The sequence below is a fragment of the Beta vulgaris genome, chromosome 5 (assembly GCF_026745355.1).
Source record: "Beta vulgaris subsp. vulgaris cultivar EL10 chromosome 5, EL10.2, whole genome shotgun sequence".
In the NCBI taxonomy this organism is placed as follows: Eukaryota; Viridiplantae; Streptophyta; class Magnoliopsida; order Caryophyllales; family Amaranthaceae; genus Beta; species Beta vulgaris.
Window position 1 is genome coordinate 52,946,429 of NC_079206.1, and position 13,438 is coordinate 52,959,866.

Consider the following 13,438-nt stretch of genomic DNA (forward strand, 5'->3'; position numbering starts at 1 on the left):
ATAAAATACAATGGACAAAGAAAGAAAGGGAAGCGTCACAATAAATATTTTCACCATCCTCCATAAATCTACCCCCTTATAAAAGCCTCCATCAAATCACCCATTTTTCCACGAAAATTTCACCTTTCACCCCAAAACCATCAAACTATGTAAAACTACTCAAATCGTCTCCAAAACCTCTCATCTTCTCCACCTCACCTTCTTCAATGGCACCCAAGCGAAAAACCTCGGAAGAAACCAAAAATTTTCCCGCTGAAAAATCATCTCTTCTGGTTGACTATAATGAAAGCGAGAATGAATCTTCAAACTCTAATGAAGATTCTCTGGGTTCTCAAGAACATTCATCGAGAAATGAATTGATTTACCCAAGAAAGAGGATGAAGGTGAAAAAGCTAAAACAAGAAGGAAATTCTGATTCCTACCAAATGTGGCAAGAAATCAAAATCTTCTATGTATATTTGTGTCGATCTCTCTTCGTGAAAGAAAGCCAAGTGGCAGAGTTTCTTGACGCCATTAAGTTTCAAAAATGGTCTAAAATGTTAAGTTTTGATGAGGGTCTTTATGAAGCTGAAATGAGCGAATTTTGCTCAAACTTTGAAAATAATGAGGGTTTGTGTATTATTATTGTCTACGAGAAGTTAGTGAAATATAATGCGAAGAAAATTTCTGAGTTGTTTGATGTATCGAATGAAGGGTACAAAGACTATATCAAGGGTAGGGAAAAATTAAATGATAATGGGGCTTCTAATGCTACAATTCTAGGTTATTTTGGTGGTTCTGCTACTTACAAATCTCTAGCCCAAAAATATCTTCCCCCCTTTCATATACTGCTTTTTCAGTTAGTTTGGTGCTTTATTTTACCAATAACCTCCAAAAGAACTCAAGCTAGTCTTATGGATCTCTCTCTTATGTTCTGCATGGCTAAAAATATCAAAATCAACTCTCCCTCTTTGAGGATTTCTCACCTCTCCTACTACATTTCTCATAATAACAAAATTGGGTATGGTAACCTTGTCTCTACTATTCTCAAGAACTGCCAAGTCAAACTTCCTTCCAGTCCCTCTTTTGAACTAGAGCCAGAAAACTTCTTGACCAAAGATACCCAATCTAGACTTAGTTTGAGGGTATAGGGTGGTAAGTTGGAGTATGAAGTTGAGAAGCCTAAGGTGAAAGGAGAAATTGGGGTCAAAATGAAGCATGTGGAAGAGGTCAGTGCTGGGGTCCAAGGTCAGTCCGCAAGAGTCAAAGATTAACAGAGACTAAGTATCCAAGGGATCAGGGTCACAATGCTGTAACGATAGATCTGGATGAGGATCTTGTCTCTCCAGGATCTACTGTTGTGAATATCCCGCTTCTTTCTAGCTCCAGTTTCCATGGTCTGTTGCATTCAATTCAGAAGTCTTTGTCTCTTCTACACTCCAGGGAGTCGAGGACAGAGTTGCTAGGGTGGATCTTCAGCAGGAGCAGGTTCTTGCTGTTGTGAAGAAAGGAGAACCTGCTATATGAGAGAAGATTGATGTTGTTGTCGCATCATTTGCAATTCGTCCCAAATCCTAATACCCTTCCCCTTTTCGATTAATCCGTTAAGCAATTTTACTTTGATTTTTGGGTTGAAACTAAACAATGGTGACTTGTTGCTACTTTCTACTTATTTTTGATGTGTGAATCACATCAGTTTATTTTTGGCTATCTATTTTCTTTCTTATCTTCTCTTATTCCATCTTTTTGCTTTCTTTTCTTCCTTCCTTTTTTTTCTTGAACTTTGCTTGTGCATATTTCTTGTCTATTTATCACTACCTTGCCTTTGCATGCTCATTATTTCAATGTCTGGATGGCTAGTATTACTAGATTCCTTGCTTGATCTACTTTGCATTGTTCTTGTTGATATTGTTGACTCCAAAAAGTATTGCCGGGTCAACTTAGATGTTTTTGATGATGACAAACAGGGGAAGTCAAGTGGCACATAAAAGGATTATAGTCTACTTAGTTTTTATAGATGATTTTTGAACGTTTTCTCTCTTTGTTCAAAACCGATTTCTTAGTCTTACATTTCTTAGTTGTAGATTTTAAATGTCTTCGCTCTTGATTCTTTTGCTTTGCTTTATTTTAATTTTCTTAGCTCTTGATTCTTTTGCTCTAATTTTTTTTTTATTATTTTTGTCGATTTTATATTTTTATTTGCCTTATATTTTCCATCATAAAAAAGGGGGAATATCTTTGTATTCTATGTTTTGATGATGCCAAATACTTAAGTGTTTGTATAGTTTTATTTCGAAAAATATAAAATTCCAAAAAAATATATATTTAATACTCGTTACATGATAATGTGTATTTTATCTTGTAGAAAAAGATTAATGAGTTTTATTCTAATCAAGATAGTATACTTTATACACGCTTAAGTTTATTATATGATATGTTTAAAGGATCTATTAACTTAGAATCTTTTGAATAAAAAAAATTCTTAGTTATTAGATATTTTGTGGTTGTTGTTTTGTTGAAAAAATCAAGTTAAATATCCGTGCCTACAAAGAAGGGAAGTGGAGTGAAATTTTCTCTAACTTCCTGTTAGATATTGCGCACAAACAGTATGGTGGAGGAGGTTAATTACCGTTGCAAAAATCGTGGAGGATGTGCAGCTAGTTATGGGCCATGATCCCTAGATCTCAGCAAGAACACAACATGGATAACGTAGAGTGAAGAACAAAAAGTTACGACAACTATTTAAGAGAAAATACTTGTTCGAAAAAAAAACACAACTTTCAAGCATTAGAATTCCATATTTACTTAGAAAGTTTTTCTGTAATTTTCTTTACCATTGTAATATTCTTAGTGTTTTGGTGAGTGAAAAATACCATAATATCCTTGCAGAGAAAGAAAGAGAGAAAAAAGAAAACTTCAAGTGAAATTAAGTCAGTATCATCAGTGTAGGGGAAACTGTGTGACCGGGAACAAGTTCCTAGTGGAATAGAGAATGGTCTAGTAATAGGTTGTAAAGTGTGTCTTTTGGCCTATTCTAATAAGAGTGGTATTGAGTCAAAATCCCTTGGGGTTAAGATTTTTCTTCTTATTGGGCCTAGGAAGTTTTCATTGTAGGTTAAATTTTGTGTGTGATCTTTCTTTCCATTTAAGTTCTTTTAATTCCGTATTTAAATTCAAAAATTTTCCTTCAACTATAATTCACCCTTCCTCTTTGTAGTTGGTCTACCGTTCGTACTAGAATAACAGGCTGAGACCTTATTTGCCGGATTGGGTCAGTCTTCTCCAGTTCAGGTTTTGTCATGGAACGTTCAATTGAAGAAAATATCATCATTGATAAAGAAGTGGCCCATTTGTTTAATAAAGCAACTCCTAGTAAGAACATTTGATTCTTCATAGTGTGGGGCTTCATTAGAAACACCTTAACTGAGCTTAATCTTCCTTCGAACTTTATTAAGTTGGATTTAAATAGTATTACTCAAGTCTCAATCTTTGTTCTTTGGAATGGTGGAATAATTGAAAACTTTACTCCTACTAGAGGAATAAGGCAAGGGAATCCCCTCTCCCCTTATATATTTGTTTCATGTCTTGGTAAACTCTCTAAAATGATACAGGAAAGTGTGGACTGTAATTGTTGGGGCCCTCTAAAATTATATAAGAATTTAAACCTTTCTCACCTGTTTTATGCAGATGATGTGTTTTTGTTTGGTAAAGCCTCTAAGAATAACATAGATCAAATACTAAAAGTTCTAAATGTTTTCCATGAAATTTCTGGACTTGAAATCAATAGTTAGAAATCTTCAATTATTTTTCCGAGAAGAATGCATCATAGTATTAGATGAGATTTAGCTACCTATGTTAATTTTAATCAATCCTCTTCTTTTGGTGAATACTTAGGTATTAACATCACCCTTCTAAGGCCTCCTAAAAGGATTTTTTACACATTCTGGACAAGACAAAAGACAAGATTAAAGGTTGGCAAGCTAAGTTGCTTAATATGGTCAGCCGTAATACTTTAATCAAAGCTGTTTTAAGTACTTATCCTTTATTTGCCATGCAGACAGCTCTCCTACCTATCTCAGTTTTGAAAGATATTGAGAAGTCATGTAAGAAATTTCTTTCCAACAAGGTTGACTCTACTCATTATATTCCCCGTACTTCTTGGTCTATTTTTAGGTATGAGAAACTTCAGACATTGGAATATAGCTTTTATAGCTAAGCTAGATTGAAACATGTTAACTTGTCCGGAGAAATTTTGGGTTCAATTGCTAACTGATAAATATCTCAAAGGGACCAATTTTTTAGATTGTTTTGTTTCTTCTAATGCTTCTCCCATGTGGAAGGATACTCTTAAAGGGAGGCCAAGCCTTAAAAAATGCCTTAAGATAGTGGTTGTAAAGGGATCTTTATCTCATAGAGGAATGTAACATCCTTGATAATTTAGCTCATCTTCAAGTGAGTGATTTTATTCGAAACCAGTCTTGGTTTTTAGAGCGTGTTGCAAACCTCATTCCTAGGGAGATTCAAGCCCTTATTGAAGCAACTCCCCTTTCTAAGCTTGATGCTCAAAAAGATAGGTGGACCTGGACTTTAACTTCTCATGGAGAGTTCAATATCAGATCTCTATACCATTCTCTTCAAAACCCTATCTTGGAGCTTCCCATGGAGTGTTCTTTAGAATATTTGTATATCCTATTAAAACAGAATGCTTCAGTGGAACATGGTTCATGGTATCTAACCTATCAATGATCAACTTGTCTAAAAAATTCCAGATCTCAACCTTACTTGCGCCATATGTTTTAAAGAAAATGAATCGCATCTTCACTAATTTAGAGATTGTGTTAACTCCTGTATCAGTTGGGAAAAAGTTTTTAATGCTTTTCCTAGCCTAGTCCCTTTTCAACCTACTACGTTCTATTCTAAAGACTAGGATGACTGGATTTTATTTAACTTAACTGCTTCTTCAGCATGGTAAGAGATATTCGATATCACTGTTTGGCATATTTGGTTAGCTAGAAATCAAGCTATTTTTCTATTTAAAATGATTCCTATTGTCTCTCAATTCAATAAATTAGCTACGAGTATTGTTTATTGTCGAGAATGCAACCTCTTCAACCAAAAGGAAAAACCAGAACTTGGGTGCCTCCCAACAAAGGGGTGATGAAGCTGAACACATATGGTAGCTGGCTTGCGGTTGATAAAGCTGGGGGAGGAGGAGTTCTCAGACGTGATGATGGTACTTGGGTCAGGGGTTTTTGGATTCATTTTAATGCTATTAATCCAGCTGTTGCAGAGTTTCAAACAATTTGTGAAAGATGATGTGCAGCTTGAGAAGTTGGAGTTGGAGATAGATGCCGAAGGTTTAAAGTTGCTGCTGCAAAATGTGGAAAACATTAAGGCCCATGAATTTTCTAATTTGATTTCTGATATTTTTGTTTTGGTAAAATAAAGGATGCATTAAATTAAATCATTGAGTCAAACAACTCCACAAAGTCAAACATAGTGTTGTTACTAATACATTATTCCACATATATTTCTACGCAATAGCTAGGGACTTATGTGAAAATACTACCTACGATATTACATATTTGCGTATCTTTGTGCGGCATACAATATTTTGCCATTTTGTCAGCAAGTTTGTTATCTTGTCTCCTACAGTGCCGAGCCTTGAATTCTTCAAACTTCCTGCCTAACTCCCTACATTTACATATAACATCAGTATAAATGTTGGTTTGTGTTACTTCTTGGTCAATGAGTTGTACAACCTTTTTATAGTCCAAAAACATTACCAATTTTTTAAAGCCATGTTGGAGGGCTAGTTCTAGACCCTCTCGAATCCCCTGGAGCTCATCCCCTAAACTGTCTCTCGCGAAGGTGGTTTTTCTAAACCCCATAATCCAGTTTCCCTCATTGGTTCTTAACAAGGGTCTACTAAGTGATAGGTCTGGGTACTACCGTTTTGGGCCTCAGATACGCGATTTGCTTGAAGGTAGTCTCTTGCATTTCTCCACGCCTAGGCCAACACTTCTTCAGGAATGTCTGGTGTTTTTAGTGGGTTGAAAATGGTGTGATTTATGCTTTTCCATATTTCGAAACATAGGAAAGGAAATATTATGGACCACTCAATGTTTCAAAAAACACTCTTGGAATTGATGTTCTCTTGAACCCAGGTGGTTATGTCTGGGTTGTGAAAGGATGTGTATGTGGATGCTAAGGTCCATATACTTTGAGATGTTGTGCATTGTCGAAGAATATGGTTAGTATCTTCAACATCATAGGAGCATCTCAGACAACGCACTTCTTGGATTATGTGTATGTCCCTAAGCATTTTGTTATTATAAGGTAAACGATCTAGACACACAAGCCAGAGAAAGAATTGAACTTTTGGGCTTGTATTCACTTTTCATATCCCCCTAAGGCCTCCATGTTGTTACTAAGAAATTGGGCCTTAGAAGCTAAGGCTAGCGAGAATCCTTGGGGATCTAGGTATATTGGTGCCCGAATGTCGTTTTGGGCTTCCTGGTTAGGAGGATCCAAATTCAATATTCGGCTAGTTATGTAGTCCGGTAGTATCAAAGACAGCGACTCTAAATTCCAAAATCCCTCCTAGTCACATCTCGTACCTTCCAAAGCATGATTGGGAGGTAGTTCTGTTGAACATTAGGAGGGAAGCAAATGTGGTAGCACATGAGTTAGCCAACTATGGTCTTGAAATGGAGGATCTTGGTGTGGTCCATGTAGGACTTCCAGTCTGGGTGCAGGAAGCTTACAACATTGATATGCAAAATGTTCGAGGAAATAATATGGCTCCTCAGGAATAGTAGATGTTGTGTTTGGCCGTACTCTCTTCTGCGTTTGTTTTTGGACATTATTATGATGTTGGTTTTTGTATGGGCTTGTGATGTAAAGTACCATAGTATTACTCGTAGTTTGTATGTGACTATTTGGGATCCTATGATCCAATATATAATAGGTTCGACGGTTTTATAAAAAGATTTCTTTTTCCCAACCTAATTTGTAACCCAATTCCCAACATTCTTTATCATTTTTGTTGAAATATCCCAACACCCTTATACCATTAAACAAGCACCCCATTAATAATCGGAGAGTGTTACGTCTACTCAATGAAGCCACCTAATGAAAATAGGCTTTTAAGATAATAATAATAATAATAATAATAATAATAATAATAATAATAATAATAATAATAATAATAATAATAATAATAATAATAATAATAATAATAATAATAATTAATAATAATAATAATAATAATAATAATAATAATAATAATAAATAATAATAATAATAATAATAATAATATTGAGCTGGATCTTGCTATTAATTAATGTTATTTCTAAATCTATGGATAGATTATTCTCCGTATCTCTATTATACTACCTCCGTTTCTTTTTAATTGTTATAGTTTCCTTTTTATACCGTTTCTTTTTAATTGTTACACTCTTACTTTTTCTACATAAGGTAAGTTTGCAATCATTGTTACCCACTATTGGTCCCCTTGTGGTCCCCAACCTTTAATCCCAACCTAACATTTAATCCCAACATTACCCCCCACCTACCCCATTTAATAAAACGAGCCCTAATTAAACCCCCCTAATCCCCCTAATCTTCCCTCCATCTTTCCAACTTCTTTTTCAGATCTCTCTCTCCTCCAAGTTCTTGAACATTCTGGGTCTCCCACTCTCTCTCTCCTCTAGACTTGTTAAAACCCTAAAAGATCTGGGTAAAAAATCATCTTTCATTTTCGTTATTATCAATACGCAACATAAATTCGGTTGTTAAAATCATTTTCAGATCTCTCTCTCTCCTCCAAGTTCTTCAACATTCTGGGTTTTGCTCTCTCTCTCTCTCTCTCCTCTAGATCTGTTCAAACCCTAAATAATGTGGGTTTCACTCTCTCTCTTCTAGATCTGGGTTAAAATCATCTTTTTTTGTAATTTATGCTAAACAACATTTGCGTTTTTTTTTACCAGTTGTATTCGGATCTCTCTCTCTCCTCCAAGTTCTTGAACATTCTGGGTTTCTTTTTAGGGTTCTTGGGTAATTGTTGAACTCAGTTGTTTTTCATGGAGAGTTCTTCAAGATATAAGCGTCGGAGTAGTGGCAAATCTTCATCCCTTCTTTCCATCTCTGTTCCTGTTACTGAATCGCCATTTTCTTGGGATTTTGCTCAAGATACTGAAGATCCATATGATATGGGTCCATATTATGCTCCGGATACTCCTGATGCAGAAAGTGGTAGGTTGTGTGGATTTTCTTCAACTGCCACAGATGGATATGAAACTGTATGCAGAACAAAGAGAAAAAAAAACTGAAGAAAAAGTTGTTGTGGAGGATACAGAGGTTTGCTGCCCCTCTACTGTGTCCAAAGATTTCATTTTCGATCTGCTGAAAATATATATCCCATGTGTAAAACGTCACCATATGAGATAAGTTTCCTTTCCCTTTTTTGTTTTGTTGAAAATTTATGTAGTTATTTCTGCTTACCTGTGGGAATTGTCTGCTGTTGATCCTTAGAAGGATTATTCGCATGTTGTTTCTTGTTGTTTGATTTATTGATGTTGTTAACTCATGCGTAAATTTTGTAAATTTTAAGTTGTTGTTGTTGTGTTTTTCTGTAATGCATGTGGGATCTTGTTGTTGAAATCCCGATCTGAATCTTACGATTCTACGATTTTACGATCCTGGAGGACCTCACCGATCTCGATCCTAAGTAGGATCTTAATTTTGTAGGATCTTTCGGTCCTGCCCAACCAGAAAAAATCACATGGTAGGATCGTAACACGATTCTACGATCCTACGACTCTACGATTCTACGATCCTATGATCCTACCGTATAAAAGTCATAAAATAATTTCACATATCATATTTCTCCTATTATATTTTGATAGCATGTTACTTCAATCTTATAATATTGAAAAACTATCATCATTTGCTAACTAAAAAAATCATTATTAATATGTGTAAATTTTCAACACGAGGTTCTCACCATATTTTAGTATAATTATCTCTAATTCACCGAATTGTAGGATCTTACGATCCTACGATTCGATCCCACCGATTCGATCCTACAAACCCCTACGATCCAAAGTAGGATCACGATCCTGATAACATTGCCTTGTTGGTGTTCTGTTTTTCGTTAATTCATGTAGGAAAAAGTTGTTGTTGTTGTTGTGTTTTTCTGTAATGCATGTGGGATCTTGTTGTTGTTGTTGGTGGTGTTCTGTTTTTCGTTAATTCATGTGGGAAAAAGTTGTTGTGTTTTTCTGTAATTCATGTGGTATCAAGTTGTTGTTGTTGTTCTATTTTTGTTTAATTCATGTGGTATCAAGTTGTTGTTGTTGTTCTGTTTTTCTGTAATTCATGTGGGAACTTGTTGTTGTTGTTCTGTAATTCATGTAGGATCTTGTTGTTGTTGTTCTGTAATTCATGTGGGATCTTGTTGTTGTTGTTATGTTTTTCTTTAATTCATGTGGTGTGAAGTTGTTGTTCTGTTTTTCTGTAAGTCATGTGGGATCTTGTTGTTGTTGTTGTTGTTGTTGTTCTGTAATTCATGTGGGATCTTGTTGTTGTTGTTCTGTAGTTCATGTGGGATCTTGTTGTTGTTGTTGTTCTGTTTTTCTTTAATTCATGTGGTATCAAGTTGTTGTTGTTGTTCTGTTTTTCTGTAATTCATGTGGGATCTTGTTGTTGTTGTTGTTCTGTTTTTCTTTAATTCAAGTGGTATCAAGTTGTTGTTCTGTTTTTCTGTAATCCATGTGGGATCTTGTTGTTGTTCTATTTTTCTTTAACTCATGTGGTATCAAGTTGTTGTTGTTGTTCTGTTTTTCTGTAATTCATGTGGGATCTTGTTGTTGTTGTTGTTGTTGTTGTTGTTGTTGTTGTTGTTCTGTTTTTCTTTAATTCATGTGGTATCAAGTTGTTGTTGTTTTACTGTTAATCTATAATTCATGTGGGATCTTGTTGTTGTTGTTGTTCTGTAATTCATGTGGGATCTTGTTGTTATTTTTGTTCTGTAATTCATGTGGGATCTTGTTGTTGTTGTTGTTGTTGTTGTTCTGTTTTTCTTTAATTCATGTGGTATCAAGTTGTTGTTGTTCTGTTTTTCTTTAATTCATGTGGGATCAAGTTGTTGTTGTTGTTCTGTTTTTCGGTAATTCATGTGGGTTATGTTCCTCAATGATGAAGGCAGCCCCTGTAGGAATAAACTATGTGCCCTCCTGTGCCAGGTTAACCTAGAGCCACCAACAGCTTATGCTGCTTGATGAGGCACATGGTAACTTAGTCGGGAGATGGAATATAGTTGTATTCAGTGCAGAATATTAATAAGCCCGAGAGGACAATAATTAAAACAACCAAAAGTTTTCATACTTGTATTTAATTAAGACTTCACAAAATAAGAAACTATGCTTTACAAAAATATGGGCTGCCATTGACCTTGCCTAAGATATCCCATGTTTTACAAAATATTCCTAACTTACTGCAGAATGTTTTTGAACTTAGTTGAAAACTTGACAAAAAATAACAATTTCCATTCCATGTGCAACTTCATTCTGCATTCCATGTGCAACTTCTAATACTCTTATTCTGTTGCTGCTTGTACTTGTTCTGTTGCCTGTACTTCTATTGGTGCCTGTACTTGTGGTGCTGCCTGCTCATGTAACCAATTTCTTGCTTGATCCAAAAGTGTTTGGGTTACTTCAACTTGTAAGGGAAGTTGGCCAAGACTTTCCAACATTTGCTTGTTGACATGTGGATATGTGTAGTTGTTATTCCCCCTTACTTTCAAAATTTCAATCATATGGTACTGAAATGTATGCCACACATTAGCTAAGTCTTTGGTTGCATTTCTTCAAATGACTTGTTAACTGCTTGCAATAGCTTTAGTATTGTGTTTGGCCTTTCCTTATGTTGGAGTGTTTGTAATGCTCTAAAGAAACCAAGATCCAACATGTTTAGCTCAGGACTATTTGGTGGCTGCTGCACGAAATGAAAAACAAACTCGTTTTGTCTACTAGCTAGTATCCATAGTGGGTCTGGTGCAGTTACATGTGGCTTTGCGTTGTCCTGTTCTATGTATATCACCTTGCTCCTGTGTGGTGGCCACTTAGACATTATTGCTAGTAAGATGTGATTAATTAACACATCTCTCATTCTGTTCTTGGTAACATTGGTGATTGCTTTTGTCTCTAATGTGCCGGCTGGCCTATTATTAGATGACCTCTGTGCTGCCACTTCCTCCACAAATGGGAAGATACCAATTTTCCCATCAAAAGTGCATTGACCCAACATGTTGTATGATGGTCTAGCTAATGCAGTTTCAAACATCACCTTAATTATATGCCTTTTTGATTGGCATGTTCTGTGTGGATTAACTTCATTTGGATGCAAATACAACCTTTGTGTTTTTTGATGCATGTAAAACCACTTCTCATCGATGTGGATGAAGTTGAAGAAATCATTGAACATTGGCTGCCCTCCCTCTACTTATGGTTGTTGTACCATACATAGAATCCAAATGACCCTTGAAATCTGATTTTCTGGTGATAATTTTGGACGCATTGGATTACTGTGTGCTTGTATGCTACCTTTTTTAACTAGTCTGCACACTGTGCTTGCACATACACCCAGTTTGTTTGCAAGATCTCTTAAATTGGTTCTGTCCCTAAGTGGAATTGAAGTTAACATTTGTTCTGTCAGTGTAAATCGTTTCCTGCCCACTATGCCTGCCATCTTCTTCTTAACATTGATTTGCTGTTCTTCACCAATTTGGTTCTTCATTGTGTTCCAGATTGTACTTGCAGTTTTGCAGGACACGTTGAATTTCTCAGCAGCTTTAGAGATTGCACCATATGGTAGCTCAGTCCCGTTGGCTTGTGCTAATAAAAGCTCAGCCATTTGTTGCCTCTGTTCATCGCTCAACCAAGGCCGAGGATGATGCGAATCAAGTACAATGACATCTTCATTTGTGATATCTACCATTTAATGCACCTGAGGCCAAAAAAAAAAACCCACCCCACCCCCCCTTTGTGAAAAATTTAATGCGTTAAGTGATAAACAGAGGCAATAAATGGAGAAGAAGGAAGAGAGAAGATAAGTTGTTGGGTGGAGTTATGGCTGTTAAATGGACCCTTTAAGTGGGGAAGTTGAAGTGTAAAAAAGTTTGAATTTTTTCCCTCCAAATTCTGAAATTGTAAAGGTAGTTTTTGTTTAGATATTGGAGGGAACTTGAAATTTCCCTCAAAAATTAGACATGTAACCCGCCAACATTAATATAAAAGAGTTGATTACTTTTTCCCCAAAACTATCCCATGTGCTGATTATTTCTCTCTCCTCCATAATTTTTTATTATTCTTTTGTACTTGTCTCTTTCTACTTTTCAGAATTTTTAGCCCCTCTCTCCTACTTTTCACCTTTTGCCTTGGTTCTAATGAAAAGCAAAGTGTAACAATTAAAAAGAAACGGAGGTAGTATAAGGGAAGGGGAAAGGCTATGGTGTCCCCCTATTAAATTACTCAAAAATCCTCATAATTTTTAAAAATTCAAAATATACCCTTAATATTTACAACACACATTAAGTAACTTAACAAAAATAAAACTATCCTTAAATGTTTTTTACTTTCCAATTCAAAAAGTCAAAACTAATAGGAATTAGCCCGCAAATATAGAAGGTATCTTAGAAACATAAATTGATTAAAGTATTTTTAATACGCTTGAATTAGCAATAAAATTGAAGAAACAAAAAATTAATCAACTCGAAAAAAGAAATAAATAAAATAAAATAAAATTCAAACTTAACAAATTAAAGTACGCGGTTTTCTTATGTCAATTTTTTGAATGATATGTTGATTGTAAGTGCGTACTTTGTTTATCACATTGGAAAACAATTGTCAACTTACACTATTATAAAAAGTTTTCGCCTCCTTTCAAAAAAAAAAAAGTTTTCGGCGCACATGTGCTGGACGCGCATAAAGTTGTTATTTGAGAATACGGAAGTTCGACCACAAAAAATGTTATCAGACGTATTGCGTACAAATTTTTTTTGGGTCCCCTTTTGAAAACCCGTGGTAAATGAATTTCCTCTGGGCTGCCCTCACACAGGGCCACTCACCGGAGGCCTAACAAGCCCCAATACCCCTCTCCAACAATATTGAAATTTTTGCTTCCACCAAGATTTGAATCTTGATCTCCCACGTGGAAGATAATAAGCCATATCATTAAACCCAAAACTCCTTAGTACGTATCACGTACATAAATAACTAGTATACATATATATAAAGGAAAATGATATCCATAGCAGTTAGGGCTATGTATAAGGTGCTTAAAGTGGAAATAAAATATTGAATCAAGCATTTATTACCTCGGTTGATGTGAAAATATATTTTGAATTCTTAAACAGTTTCCATTTAAAAAAAATGTATTTAATACTTATATATAGCCC

General features: G+C 35.3%; 1 protein-coding gene across 1 annotated transcript; it reads right to left on the reverse strand.

The window, feature by feature from the left end:
* Positions 1-10,827: 10,827 nt before the first annotated feature.
* Positions 10,828-11,979, reverse strand: LOC104893957 (uncharacterized). Its single transcript, XM_010680100.1, has 2 exons — positions 11,586-11,979; positions 10,828-11,480 (listed from the first exon to the last, which is right to left on the reverse strand). Exons 1-2 carry the CDS (start codon positions 11,977-11,979, stop codon positions 10,828-10,830), a joined length of 1,047 nt encoding a protein of 348 aa, XP_010678402.1.
* Positions 11,980-13,438: the final 1,459 nt, after the last annotated feature.